The following is a 14,077-nucleotide window of genomic DNA, read 5'->3' on the forward strand; positions in this document are numbered from 1 at the left end:
GTTGTTTTTATTGCGCGCTTTTTCTACTTCTTCCCCGGTTGAAACCATACTGTAGGCTACGGGTTGAAACATGGAGGCTGCGGTGGAAATTATGAGCGGCATTTTCGAAGGCGTTTTAGGTGCAAACACCGGCTCGTATCGGTGCTAGAGACCCATTTAAATAAACAGCTCAGATCCATAAAAAGAGCGAAATTTAGGAGGATATTGAGATGGATGACGGCGGCTTTCAACAGGCTTAATACAAATGCCATGACGGCCCGTTATTGCGACAACAACTGCACTGTTGCAAAGTCACGTTGCTGCTTTGACATTTATTTGCTTCGCACATGGATGTGACAGCAGCGGATGTTACGACGTGCACAGCTTTGACGTCATATCGGAGCCTTAATGTCAGTAAATTCGACTAAAAATACAGACTTCACTTATCCCGTGCGAATGCACCACAAGAAACACAGATGTGGGGGGGTAATTTACAAATCACCAGAGGTCCCCAGGTAATACTAATCCCATGCGAATAGGGCTAAAGACTGTAAGACAGGAAATAAAGGAGCTTGTTTAAGTTCGGGAAGTAGTGAAGCTGTGCATAAAGCCTATTGTGGGACTTGTAGTCTACCCAGAATGGATGTGTTTACCTCGTACTGCCGAATAAGGCCGTAGGTCTGCTGAGGTTCCCTCCAGCTCAGGCTGATCTGCTGCTCATAGCTGCTGCCGAGGATGGACTCCACCGGGACGGCTCCAGGAACTAGACCAGGAGAGGAGAGAGCCATCTGAGTCCACTTTATCTCTAGTCTACCTGACATGTGACCGTGATTCTACTGTGTGTCTGCTGTCGTACCGTCCTCGTCAGTCAGCACCAGCAGCTCCTCGCTCTCCTTGCGTCCCTCGGGGTTACTGAGGATGAGCCTCAGACTGACGTTGGTGAACGGTGGAAGGTCACGTACTGTGTGTTCGGTGTGCTGCTGCATGGAGCTGCGGGTGTCGTACACCATCTCCTCCCTCACCTTCTCCTTCACTGGCTCTCTGCAGAGAGAGGGGGAGGAGTTTATTCACCTGGAACAGCCCCTCCCTCTATGTACCTGGTGGCCCCTCCCCTTTCAGGAAAACTCTTCCCAGTCTTAAAGGATAGTTCAACATTTTGGCAAACTGCCATAATCCCTATAGTCTTAAAAGTAGGTTCATTACCTTTAATTGTCGGTGCAAGCTAATTTTAGATCGGCCGGGCAGAGACCTAAGCTATTTTCGCCTTACCCTCATCAAATTAATCAAATACACAATCCAACAACTCCAAAACACTCTGGTGGACAAGTTGTGACCTGCACATTGACTACACTATGAGATAATAACGTAACATTACGAGACAGAGTTGTTTTTGAGGCAAATACGTAGTCGGAACTACATTCCAGACACGGCTGCTGGGTGGAGTGATTTCAAAAGTGCAAGTAGTTCTGAGTATTTGCTTCATGTGTCGTAATGTTAGATAATAATACGTTTAGTGTTTTGGAGTTGTTGGATTGTGTATGTAGTTTGATTAGGGAAAGGTGAAAGTACCATGCACCTCCGTAGCGTTAGCTGAGCAGCTCACGTCTCTGCCCCGCCGATCTAAAAACAGCTTGCACCGACAATTAAAGGTAATGAACCTACTCCTAAAACTATAGGGATTATAGCAATAGGCAAATTTGCCACAATGTTGAACTATCCCTTTAACGTTTTGCCACTCCCTGTCTGTTGCTCTGAGCCCCTCCCTCTCTGTATCTGTCGGCCTTCCTCCCCCACACACACCGATGGTCCATCGCCCTTGGTTACCTGCTGGGGGCCCCTGCTGGTCTGTAGCGGTACTGCACCGTCAGGTTGTAGCTGTGGCAACGGGTCACGTTGTACCCGAACGGCTCCCATTGGACCGTCATCTGTTTGGACTCGATGTCGACGACCTTGAGGTGCCGCGGGCCATGCATCGGATCTAGGACACACACACAAACACACACACACACACATCATCATCACCATCATCATCATCATCATCATCATCATTATCACCTCACACCTGGTGAATCGGCAGGTTTACATTCAGTCCAGGACCAGGAACTGAAGACCAGGTCCTCTTGTGTACATGCTGTCACTGGTTTGTCTCATGTTATGAGACCAGGGGACAGTCATTGATCCAGGATCAGGTTCATGTCTCTGTCTCTTTGTGTCTCTCAATTTCTCTGTTGTTTTGTTTGTTCTACAACAGTCTCTTTATCTGTCTCTCTGTCCCTTTGCCTCCCTTTCGCTTGGTCACTCTCTCTCTCTGTCTCTGTCTCTGTATCTTTGTCTTTCTGTCTGTCTGTGTCTCTGCATCTCTCTGTCGTCCTGTCTCTCTGTGGACTCCAGGGAGGAGGACTTGTTCTGACTCCACCAACTGTTTGTCACCATCAGACAGTTCATTTGTCTTCACGTCACAGTTCACTTTGTCCTGGACCTGATCCTGGTCCTCTGTACCAGACCTGACAGACAGACAGACAGACAGACAGACAGACAGACAGACAGACAGACAGACAGACAGACAGACAGACAGACAGACAGAGGTACAGACAGACAGACAGACAGACAGACAGACAGAGGTACAGACAGACAGAGGTACAGACCACCCTCCCTCTCAGCCTCCTGCAGTGAATTTTACCAGAACTGAAAAAACAAGCTTCAACTGAACAGAGACACAAAGAGAGAGAGGAGGTGATAGGAGGAGATTAAAGGAAGCTTTGCCGTGCACGCACGCACACACACACACACACACACACACACACACACACACACACACACACACACACACACACACAGAGTGACGTTTTGTCAGGAGCAATTGCTCTTTCCTGCTCTCATCTATCATTCTCTCTCCGAGTGGATCGCTGTCTGTCATCTTGAAATACAGCACTTAGATTGGCCACTACAAAGGCAGTGTGTGTGTGTGTGTGTGTGTGTGTGTGTGTGTGTGTGTGTGTGTGTGAGGGAGAGAGTGTGTGTGTTTTCAGGTGTTTTTCTGCAGCCAATGAACAATGCCTTTCCTGTTCTTTGTCGTCTTTTATCTGTTGTGTATGTGGTCGATTGTGGCTGCAAACTCCTCTCTTCCTGTTATTGAGGCTCACACACACACACACACACACACACACACTTGCGTGCGCACACACACACACACACACACACACACACACACACACACACACACACACACACACACACACACACACACACACACACACACACACACTGCAGACAGGCTTTTACTCAAACACAAAAGAGGCACTTGTGAGTTTTCTCCACCTTGACAATGCGATGAAAGAGACGTTGAGGCTAAGTGGTCGATCTACATGGAACACACACACACACACACTGAGACATTGCCACGGCAACAATGGAGGTCGGGGGTCAAGGGGGGGGGCGGGAGCGGAGGGGGATTGAGGTGGATCCTATTACACATAATCCCCGAGGGGAGAGAGAATACTATCACACAAAATCCTACCATTTCCCCTGAACATACCTGTGTGCGCGCGTCTGTGTGTGTGTGTGTGTGTGTGTGTGTGTGTGTGTGTGTGTGTGTGTGTGTGTGTGTGTGTGTGTGTGTGTGTGGTCGTCATGCTTTCCATCCCATAATTTTTGGGCTGACATTTAAATCAGAGACAGAGCACTCTGCTGCCTGCAGACGATGATGTCGCCAGGTATTTTTCCACCAAATGTTAAAAGAACTCCAAACTACAACCTTCAACAACGACACAAGGTCTTAGATGATGATGAAGGTGATGGTGATAACACTGAGGGGCAGGAACTCTCTGCAACACTTTGATTATTGATTTACTAGCTCATTAATTGACACATTAAACCACAGATTGATTATTTTGCATGAATAGAATCTAAAGACTGACAGAAACAGGATTATCCAGAGTCAGAGCCAAAACCTGGCTCTCAGCAGCAAAGAATGTTGGATTAAAACCACTGGAGTCAGACCTGGACTCTCAGACCTGGACCTCTACATGCTGATCTGATTCAGTGTGAGCTTTTTCCTTATCTCTGACGTTCTGAAAATTCCAGAGAAACGGAGCATTTCTCCAGAAGTTCAGCGAGAGTTTGCCTCAGTGTCACAGTGATCCAGAGGTAGCTGTCTGAACATGATGAGGAACTGCAGACAGACAGACAGACAGACAGACAGACTCAGCTGCTGCTAATGAGACCATTTGTGTGAAGGTGAACTGAAACAGACTAAATCTATAAATGTATAAATCTATATAAACTGTCTTATAAATCTTTTAATGGACAGAGACAGGGATCATGGGGACAGAGATCCTGTCTCGGGTTATCTGATCACAGCTGGACCGCTATAAGTTGTCCAGTGAATTGTGAATGTGTTCCCACCCCTTCACTCTCACACACAAACACTCTGACAACAGACACAGACTTGGCTACAGGTTGGCTTGCACCAGGCAAACTCTCACGTGCCAATCACTATGTGGCCCTGCCCCCAGTTAGAATTCCAAGCCTTAAAGGGATAGTTCACCCAAAATTGAAATTTCTCATTATCTACTCCCCCTCATGTGGACTAAGGGCTGGGAGAAGTTTCAGAGTCCTCCGTGGCTTCTCTGAGTTACAGGGGGTCTCGGCGTAGCAGTGCATGTCCATATAACGGTTGCAAATGGATACCAACTGTCTTCGTAACAAAAAGACACACCAAAAAACATCCAAATACCTCCATGCTGCTCGTATGTAATGTCCGTCTTGTATTGAAGCCCCGAAATGCGAAATTGTCCCCCAAAAAATTAAATAAGTCTATATTTTAAGCTTGTTTTGTAGCGGAAGCTTCTCGAAGCTCCTCTTCCCGGTTCGTCAAATTTGGACGAACCAGGGTCTGTCCTGACTTATTTAATTTTTTTCGGGACAATTTAGCATTTCGGGGCTTCAATACAAGACGGACATTACATACGAGCAGCATGGAGGTATTTGGATGTTTTTTGGTGTGTCTTTTTGTTACGAAGACAGTTGGTATCCATTTGCAACCGTTATATGGACATGCACTGCTACGCCGAGACCCCCTGTAACTCAGAGAAGCCACGGAGGACTCTGAAACTTCTCCCAGCCCTTAGTCGACAAGAGGGTAGAGTAGATAATGAGTGAAATTTCAATTTTGGGTGAACTATCCCTTTAATATAATCGGAGGCGCTGTCCCATTCCTCCACACTTGGCTGAGTGCGCTTGGTTACGCACACACTGTGCTGGTGGAACGTATATTTGCTCATAGTGCAGTATGTATTAAGTGGCCAAGCGCACAGGGATATATAAAAGCAATCAGGACAAACTGGACAAGTGCAGCCTGTGCCATTGTGCACACTAGCACAACTATGACACACACACACACAGCACAGCAACAGTTTTAATAACCAGTGATAAACCAGTAATAAAAAATATATAGATTAAAAAGCCATAATTATGAGATAGAAAGTTAAAGGGATAATGAGGAGTTTCTCCAGCGGCAGAACGAAAAATTCTGCGACAATAAAAAAGTCTCATATTAATGTGGATGAATCTACGTTACCACTTGTTAATGGGCCCATTTTCGATCAATATATCGTTTTGTCTCTATCGTTATTTTGAAGTGATGTGCAAATCAAGCGCGTTGCACTGTTGGTCGTTGAAAAAGCCGAAATGCAACACACTTGCGCACTGACACTTAACCATGAACTCACACGCCAAGTGCCCAAGTGTGTAAGTGTGATGGAGTGTGCGTATCGGGACAGGCCCAAAGAGTGAGAAGATTCCCCTTCGTCCAGCTGTCATCATGTAGGGGAGGATCAGACAGGTTTCTGTGCTGAGTTGGTGGACTCTCTGGAGACTCTAGTGGTCATTCAAAGAAGAGCACTTTTTGGTTCTTCTCCTTTGGCTTGATTGTTCAGCTTTAGAGGTTTCACAGTTAAGTCTTTCTGAAACCTTTTTTCTTTTTTTGAAAGTTAGTTTGACTCGATTGAGTGTGTTTTTTCTGGATCCAGACCAGGACCAGGTCTAGACTCAAAACCACTACATTCAGAGACCCAGAGAGGTTAAAGACTCTTCATTTCACTGCATTTTTCAGTATCTTGACCACATTACACAACGTCCTGATCAAACCACAACACTTAGCCATATCAAATATTGATAAGATTATCACTAAGAGGATAAAGACTCACTCACACACACACGCGCGCACACACGTAGTCTGTAGTGTCCTCATGTCCACTAGTCATTAACAGGCCAACACAATAAACAAGGAATCTAACATGTTATCTCAAATATCATCTTCTCACTTTAATAAACACACACACACACACACACACACACACACACACACACACACACACACACACACACACACACACACACACACACACACACACACACACACACACACATATCTGAAAGGCAATCTGAAGTGTGCTGTGTGGTGGCTTAGAAACACAACATTTAAATTTAGGGGAACACTTAATCTGTGAATAACTCCAACTCAAGCGTTTTGTCACAATACCAGAATTTCTCCAGAAGAGTCTCGATGCTCATTCGATACTGCGATAAAAATAAAAAAAATAGAACCCATGCACTTCTACATGCACTACTTTATTAAAAAAACAGTTTCACATCAGACTTTCTTGTATTTAAGCTCCACTGTGTTTCAACAACATCTCAAACTGCACAGAATTTAAAGAGCAGCAGCAACACGTAGTTAAACACAATGTTAAAATGGTAAAAAAAAAAAAACACAAACAGAAAGTCATGGAGTCATTTCTTTTATCTTTCAGAAGTTCAACAAGAGAACTGTTAATTAATGAAGTTTTATTCTGATCTATCGATTATTAAAACGATTAAAGATACCCAGAGTTTGCTTTTGCTTATAAAACAGTCTCATATTAATGTGGATGAATTTACATTACCTACACTTGTTAATGTGTCCATTTTCAATATTGTTTTGTCTTTATAGTTATTTTGTTATTATTTAGTGGTCGACTCGCCCCACATTTCCTATTTTCGTTTTCCCGGACACGGCGGGTCATGGGGATAACGTTATTCCCATGACTCGTCAGATCGCTAGTTGGCATCGTATATGGTCAGAACTACGACGGTATCTGATCGTCTTTGAACCTCCGATTTTCGTTCTTGATAAATGAAAACATTCTTGGCAAATGTTTTCGCTTTTGTCCGTCTTGCACCGGTTCAAGAATTTTACCGTGCACGCAGTGGCTCATGGGAAATGTAGTGTAAAAACACTTAATTTTCCGAAACTCTCACTTTAATCGACTAATCGGATTATAAAGCGTACAATTACTCAATGCCTCTCATTTAGACAGCTGAGTTGTCAGGTAGGCATTGTCCCCCTTAAATATGTCTGTTCTGATGATACAAGTCAGCGAGTCTCTCTTGTATAATACACATTCTACATCTCGGAGGCAACATCCACATCCACATCTTTCCGTTTGGAAGAGGGCGGAGCTCGGTGGGAAACAGTAGGGAAGACACAGCCTGAGGGGGAACCGGGATCTGACACAACATCAGAGGGAAAGCGTGCCCCTATGGCGTCTTGTTGGGTTGTGAGTGCGCATGACGCACATCTACATTAAAAGTAATGGGTTTGTGCATGCAAAAGGCCCTACATCTGAACGGCCCCCGATGCTCGCACACACACACACACACACACACACTGCCCAGTCGCTACTGCACAATTCCCAGCAGAGGATGGAAGGAGCGACGTTTAGCTCAGGTCCACAGTGTGAAAAACCTTGGGCTTACCAACTAATTATCAACCATTATATTTGTTAGTGACAAATTTTGTTATTGTTTTTTGACGACTTCTGTACGTGGATTAATCGTTGCACCCCTAGTGAACTGTGAATCCAGCCCTCAGTGTGTAGATGGTTTTAGTTTCTATTGGCTGCTGTTGCATCATTTGTAGTGAGGTTTTCTTGGACGTGGAGGAGCCGACATGAGAAAAGTCCACATTTGTCTCATGCTGTTGCTCTTGGTTTGATGGAGGTTTAGACCCCGATTCAAACTGGTCTTGGTCTGGTGTCATACAGCTACAGGACACATTAGTTGGACTAATTAGGAACTGTACTAAGATCAGCTTCTTGTTAATTGATGTTATTTATAAATTCAACAACAAAAAAAACCCTACTTTTCCCCCTTCCCCTACTCCACTACCCCCCACCCCTCGACCTTTTCCGTGAACACGATTCTGACTGATTGAAACAGATTTCCGACATGAATGACTCCTCCATTCACCCTGCTGACACACACACACACACAAACACACACACACACTCACAGATGCTGGCCTTTTGTTCTCGGTGAAAAGCAGGAAATTTCAACCTTTCAAATTTTTGCCATTGATTTAATAAGCCCCCTCTCTCTCAGTGTGTGCCAGTGCCTCTCACCCATCTCTCTCCTGCTCATTAATGTGTTATTTAGAGATCGGCTCTCAGGTTTTTATATGTCTCTCCTCTCTCTCTCCTCTCTCTCTCTCCTTCATCACAGCTGCAGGAATTTAAACTTCTAAACTCTAAAAATCACAGATGACAAAACAACTTTAGATTTTAAACCTCTGTTAGCTGCTGTTACACAACAAGAGCAGCCACATTATGACTTGTATTAAAAAAGCAGACGTGTGCAGTGATAAACCTCTGTTAATAACTGATGGGGGGTTGTGTTTGGTGAGTCTCTATAGAAGCTCTGCAGAAACATGCTGTAGGCTATATCTACATACATGTCTGTGTCAACACTGGGTTTCAGCTTGGAGGTTCTAAAGACGACCTGATACAGCTCTCTGAATGCCATTCAGTTCCACGTGATAACATGTTTCCAGACTAGGGAGGGACTTGACATCTGCAGTAGCCAATGGCGTGCAATGTACGTCAAGGGACTGTCAGTAACTGAAATCACATTAAAATAAACTGTGTTACTAACGGCGTTACTTTTTTCAGTAACGGATAATCTAACTAATTACTATTTCCATCGTTACAACGCTGTTACCATTACCGTTAAATTACCAATTAAATGAGGCGCGTTACAAACTACTCAGTGAAGCCGTTGTCCTCCGACTTGGCATCTCAACCACAGAAGCTGCAAAACTGTTTTTTTTTTCCTTCTCTCCTTTGGTGAGGGGAGGGGGGAGGAGGGAGGGGGGAGGGGCGAGACAACCGCATAAGTGATGATGATTGGTTAAGGCAGAGTAAGGTTTCATGCTAAGCCAATCAGAGGCTGTGTTCAGTTTGTACACACACCACACACGCACGCAGTAGCCTCACACACACAAACTAGCAGAGGGAAGCTGCCGAGTTCGGTGGGAAAGTTGGCGTTTTCAAAGTGGATACACACTAGCCTACTTTAATCTCCTTGAGGTAAAAGCTTTCAATAAAACACACACTCGCATTCCATAATTGCAATCAGTGAAATATATGAAAACAATAAAATAACATTTAAAAATGAGAGAAGAAAAATCCAAATTCTTCGACATTTAAACTTAAAAAAAGATTTAAAAAGTAACGCAATAGTTACTTTCCCTGGTAACTAGTTACTTTTATAGTGAAGTAGTGGAGTTACTAACTCAGTTACTTTTTGGGAGAAGTAATTAGTAATTATAACTAATTACTTTTTTAAAGTAACGTGCCCAACACTGCTGTTGCATAGGACTTCTCTCCTCCACCTGCCGATCTCACAGATGAGTTGTGTGATGGTGAAATGGAGGAAGACGATGATGGCGATGAAAAGGTTAGTGTATATGTTTGAGCCAATAGCTGATGAGCATGATGCTTCACCCACAATGAAAGGACAGAAGCTGTAGCGCGGGCCCAGACTCTCAAACTAGCTAGCAGGTCCAGCACTCAGGTTGTCATGGTGACTGCCTGAATTCATATTTTGAAGAGGAATGTAAACATTCAGGAAATTGATTTTAATTGGACGTAAAATGATGAGTCATCAGACGTCTGAATTTGTTTTACAGGAGGAGAAAATTCATTGATTTTAATGTAAAAATACTCAAATAATTAAATGGAAAATTACATTTTTCATTTCATGGGGTCTTTATCATTTGTGGTTTTAGAAGCTATATAATTTTATTCACCCATCATAGTAGCAGAGCTCAGTAGAAAACACTTGAACACATTACTGCATGTTTTTCTTCTGTCTGGGAGTTCTATAGTCTCAACATTAGCACTTTTAGCTCAAGGTTTTATTTCCTTCTTGGTTCTTTGTGCTTTTATTTGCTTTAAGTTGCTTTTTATTTGACTCCTTTCTACATTTTCTGCAAAACTATTTAGTTGGCTGTAAAAGTAGTTCTCTATATAGAAAGAATTCTGTTGACCCGTGCTCTATTTTACACGACCCAAGCACAATTGAGAAATCCAGAGAAAAGGCTCTTTGATTGAGCCATCATTGAGTTACTGTAACAGCCTCCTATCACTCAGCTGGTTCTGTCACACAGAACAAATAGCCAGGCTTTGTTTAGCTAGGTTTTTATCATCTGGATGGTTGGGGGTACGTTTAAGTGTTTTTGCTACAGGACAGCAGGGTTTATTAGCGGGGTGGAGCTTGTTGCAGGCTGCTGGGAGCTGATAACAGACAGAGACAGTGAAAACAAAAACACTGCTGAGGAGGAAGAGGAGGAGAAAGAAGAAGAGGAAGAAGAATACATTACAGACAGAGAGAGGGAGAGAGAGAGGAGAGCTGAATGTTTGAAGGTGACTTTAGGATGAAGGAGAGGAGGAGGAGAGGTTTAATTTTTCATTTCCAGGAGAACACCAGATTTAATATGAGAGAGAGAGAAGGGGGGGGGTGATAGAGGGATGAAGAGGAGGAGAGATGAGATGAGAATCAGTGATGGATGATATGGATGATTCATGTTGGCTGAACCAGAACAGAAACAGAAAGTGGATTTTGTTAAGGAGGAGGTGTGACAGATTGAAGTCTGAGTCCTGGAGTCTGAGACCTGGAGTCTGGGTCCTGGAATCTGGGTTCTGGAGTTTTGGATGAGGTCTACTAGGTGATTTCAGCCCTCCTCTTGTCTTCCCCATCTCTTCTTTGTGTCATGTTGAGTTAAAGGACAATTCAATTCAACTCCTGGCTGTATGTTCCTAACATTTAGGTCTAAAAGAAGGAATCTGAAGATTTTCAGTTTAATGTCTCCTGTTTTGCGGTGGTTGTGTCTGTCCCTGCATCGCCACGGCAGCAATGAATGGGAGCGGATACAAGTTCCGCTGTTTAGCCTGTTTACATCCCTCAAAGCTGTAATTTTTTTCCACAGACAGCGTCAGATGGCGACTCAAACATGCACCCAGAAGTTTATTTACTTCAAGCAAGCCGACATGTTTGTAAAACTAGATCTAATTCAAAGTCTCCCGGAGTCTCGCGCGAGACCCAAGTTGCCGTGCGCGGTGTGTTCAGGTGCAGTGGAAGCTCCCGTTTGTGTCATAAACACAGGAATATCAACTCTTGACTTGCTTCAAGTGTACATTTTTTTTCACAGACAGCGTCAGGTGGCGACTCAAACATGCGCCGAGAAGTTTTTTTTACTTGAAGCAAGTCAAGAGTTGATATTCTTGTGTTTATGACACAAACGGGAGCTCCCACTGCACCTGAACACACCGCGCACGGCAACTGGGTCTCGCGCGAGACTCCGGGAGACTTTGAATTAGATCTAGTTTTACAAACATGTCGGCTTGCTTGAAGTAAATAAACTTCTTCTTGCATGTTTGAGTCGCCATCTGACGCTGTCTGTGGAGAAAATTTACAGCTTTGAGGGATGTAAACAGCCTAAGCAGCGGAACTTACATCCACTCCCATTCATCGCTGCCCTGGCGATGCGGGGACAGACACAACTACCGCAAAACAGGAGCAATTAAACTGAAAATCCTCAGATTCCTTCTTTTAGACCTAAAATGATAGGAAAATACAGCCCCGAGTTGAATTTGCCCAGAATTTTCCTTTAACAGCCTGGTTCTGACTGTGCGGTTCACACCAGCTTCTTCCACTGCTGCTCTTGGTTTAGCATTTTAGCATGTTAACTAGTGTCTGTGTGTAAATGAGAGTGTCTATCAGAGAGACACAGTGACTGTTGTTTAAAACAAAGTCTGAATGTTAAGAACAAATGGGAGAAGTTCTAACAAGGCACCTAAAGGGAGCAGCTGCCAGTCTAGCGGTGATGGTCAGCTTGGTAAAGTGTTGCCCACTGAGATGAAATAAAAGAGACAGACAGATGAAATCAAGATAAAAATACAAAAAGAGAAGTAGAAGCTCTGAAACATCCTCGACGAGCAGAGCGTGAAAATCTGAGGTGAAAAGAGACGCAGAGAGAATGAGAGTGAAATATTAATGTGAGACTTTTCTAAAAGCCTCGACAAACACCACACACACTTTAATGGATGTTAACACACATACACAGAGAAATGTTTTTATTTTTATGACCAATGCTGAGAGCCCTGTGTGTGTGTCCAGCACACACACACACACACACACACACACACACACACACACACACACACACACACACACACACACACACACACACACACACACTTTAATCATGAGACGTATTCTCCGTGGACTCTTTCCTTTGACTCTTCCATTTGAAAAGTTATAACTGGATTTTTCTGTCATCACGCACAAGCTGCATCAGAGCTGTTCAGGCTCCATCATTAAAGTCCATGTATGAAGGTCTGGGTCTGGGTCTGGGTCTGGGTCTGGGTCTGGGTCTGGACCCAGACCGTCCAGAACCAGGGACATAAGACTGTGTGGTGGTTCAGGTTGGAGTCATGGTTGTGATGTGATCCTACTGTCATCAGACTGTACACCACATCACATTAGTTATGTTGATCATTGATAATGAACAAGTCTAACTGTTGTTATTTCTAATGAGAATGAGCTGCTGAGGATTTGGAGACTAGTTCTTCACTGGAAAGTAGCTTCAGTGATGTAAAATGAATTATTATTATTACTGTGCTGGTAAGAATGAAGGTAACCAACACCTGCAGTTCCTCTACTGACCACTATACTGTGGCTCCAACACTGAGTCATTCCATATGGTGTTTTTCCACCAAAGGAACTTCTAGTTCCTAGAACTTTCTTTTCAGGAACTAAAGGTTCCTGAAAAAGTTGTAGTTGTCTGCGTTTCCACCGGGGCCTAAAGTCCCGGGGAGATCATGCAAATCATTACTAAAGTAAATGTAGCCTGTAGTCTAAAAATGACACATACAAGAACAAAGATTTCACAATATTTTGAAGATGCATGCAGATCTAGAAGCAGTGTTGGGCAAATGACTCTGGAAAAGTATTCAAATTACTGATTACTCCTTTTAAAAGTAGCCCAATCAAGTTACTGTTATGATTATTATATTTCAGAAGTATTTAGTTACTTTACTAGTTATATTGTTAGTTACTGCAGTGCTTTCCCTCAACAAAACAAACAAAAACACCAAGAACAACCCCGTGAACCTTTCAGAAAGTACTGCCCCCCCAACCAGGACCAGGGCCGTTTCTAGGGAACTATTCTACCTCAGGTGGAACTAGAATTTAGTTCCTGGCTCCTCTGTTGGAAACACGCATGGTTCCTTTAAAGGTTCCTGGTTCCTGTGGAAAGTCCCTGTGGTGGAAACGCAGCTATAGACTTAACTTAACATGAGAATGACACATGTCTACAGCCTGGCTTCAGTCTCAGCTAGTTTCCTCCTTCATGATGACTGTGTGGGAGTGACATTTGCTATAACTCAAATGATTGGTCATTCATCATGATGATGTGATGCAGAACAGTAACAGAGCAGTGGTTGGTGAGATAAAAACCGAGGTCACTGTATCTGGCCTTCCAGAAGGTCAGGATCTCCTTGCTTTTAAAACCACTCCCTTTATTAAAAGCCTTGGTGTAACTTTTGACTGCAACCTTGATTTTAGGAAACAAATCAACACAGTGGTTAAAGGGTCTTTTCACCAAATTCGCATTTGATCAAAGTCAAGCCTTATTTATCTTTTAATGACTTGGAAAGAGTCATTTTAAAGTGTTATTAATTGTCTTTAAGATTTTAACTGGTCTGGCTCCTCTATATCT

The 14,077-nt window shown here is 43.6% G+C and overlaps 1 protein-coding gene across 1 annotated transcript in view; it reads right to left on the minus strand.

Annotated features, from left to right (window-relative positions):
- Positions 1-14,077, minus strand: part of LOC311003924 (receptor-type tyrosine-protein phosphatase mu-like) — a 171,614-nt gene that overhangs the window by 71,414 nt on the left and 86,123 nt on the right. The window contains exons 10-12 of the mRNA XM_083995836.1: positions 1,804-1,957; positions 836-1,020; positions 633-742 (exon numbers count right to left, since the gene is read on the minus strand). Coding sequence (XP_083851962.1) covers positions 633-742; positions 836-1,020; positions 1,804-1,957 — 449 coding nt within the window. The remainder of the gene's footprint in view (positions 1-632; positions 743-835; positions 1,021-1,803; positions 1,958-14,077) is intronic.

Source organism: Trachurus trachurus, assembly GCF_905171665.1.
Source record: "Trachurus trachurus genome assembly, chromosome: 20".
Classification (NCBI taxonomy): Eukaryota; Metazoa; Chordata; class Actinopteri; order Carangiformes; family Carangidae; genus Trachurus; species Trachurus trachurus.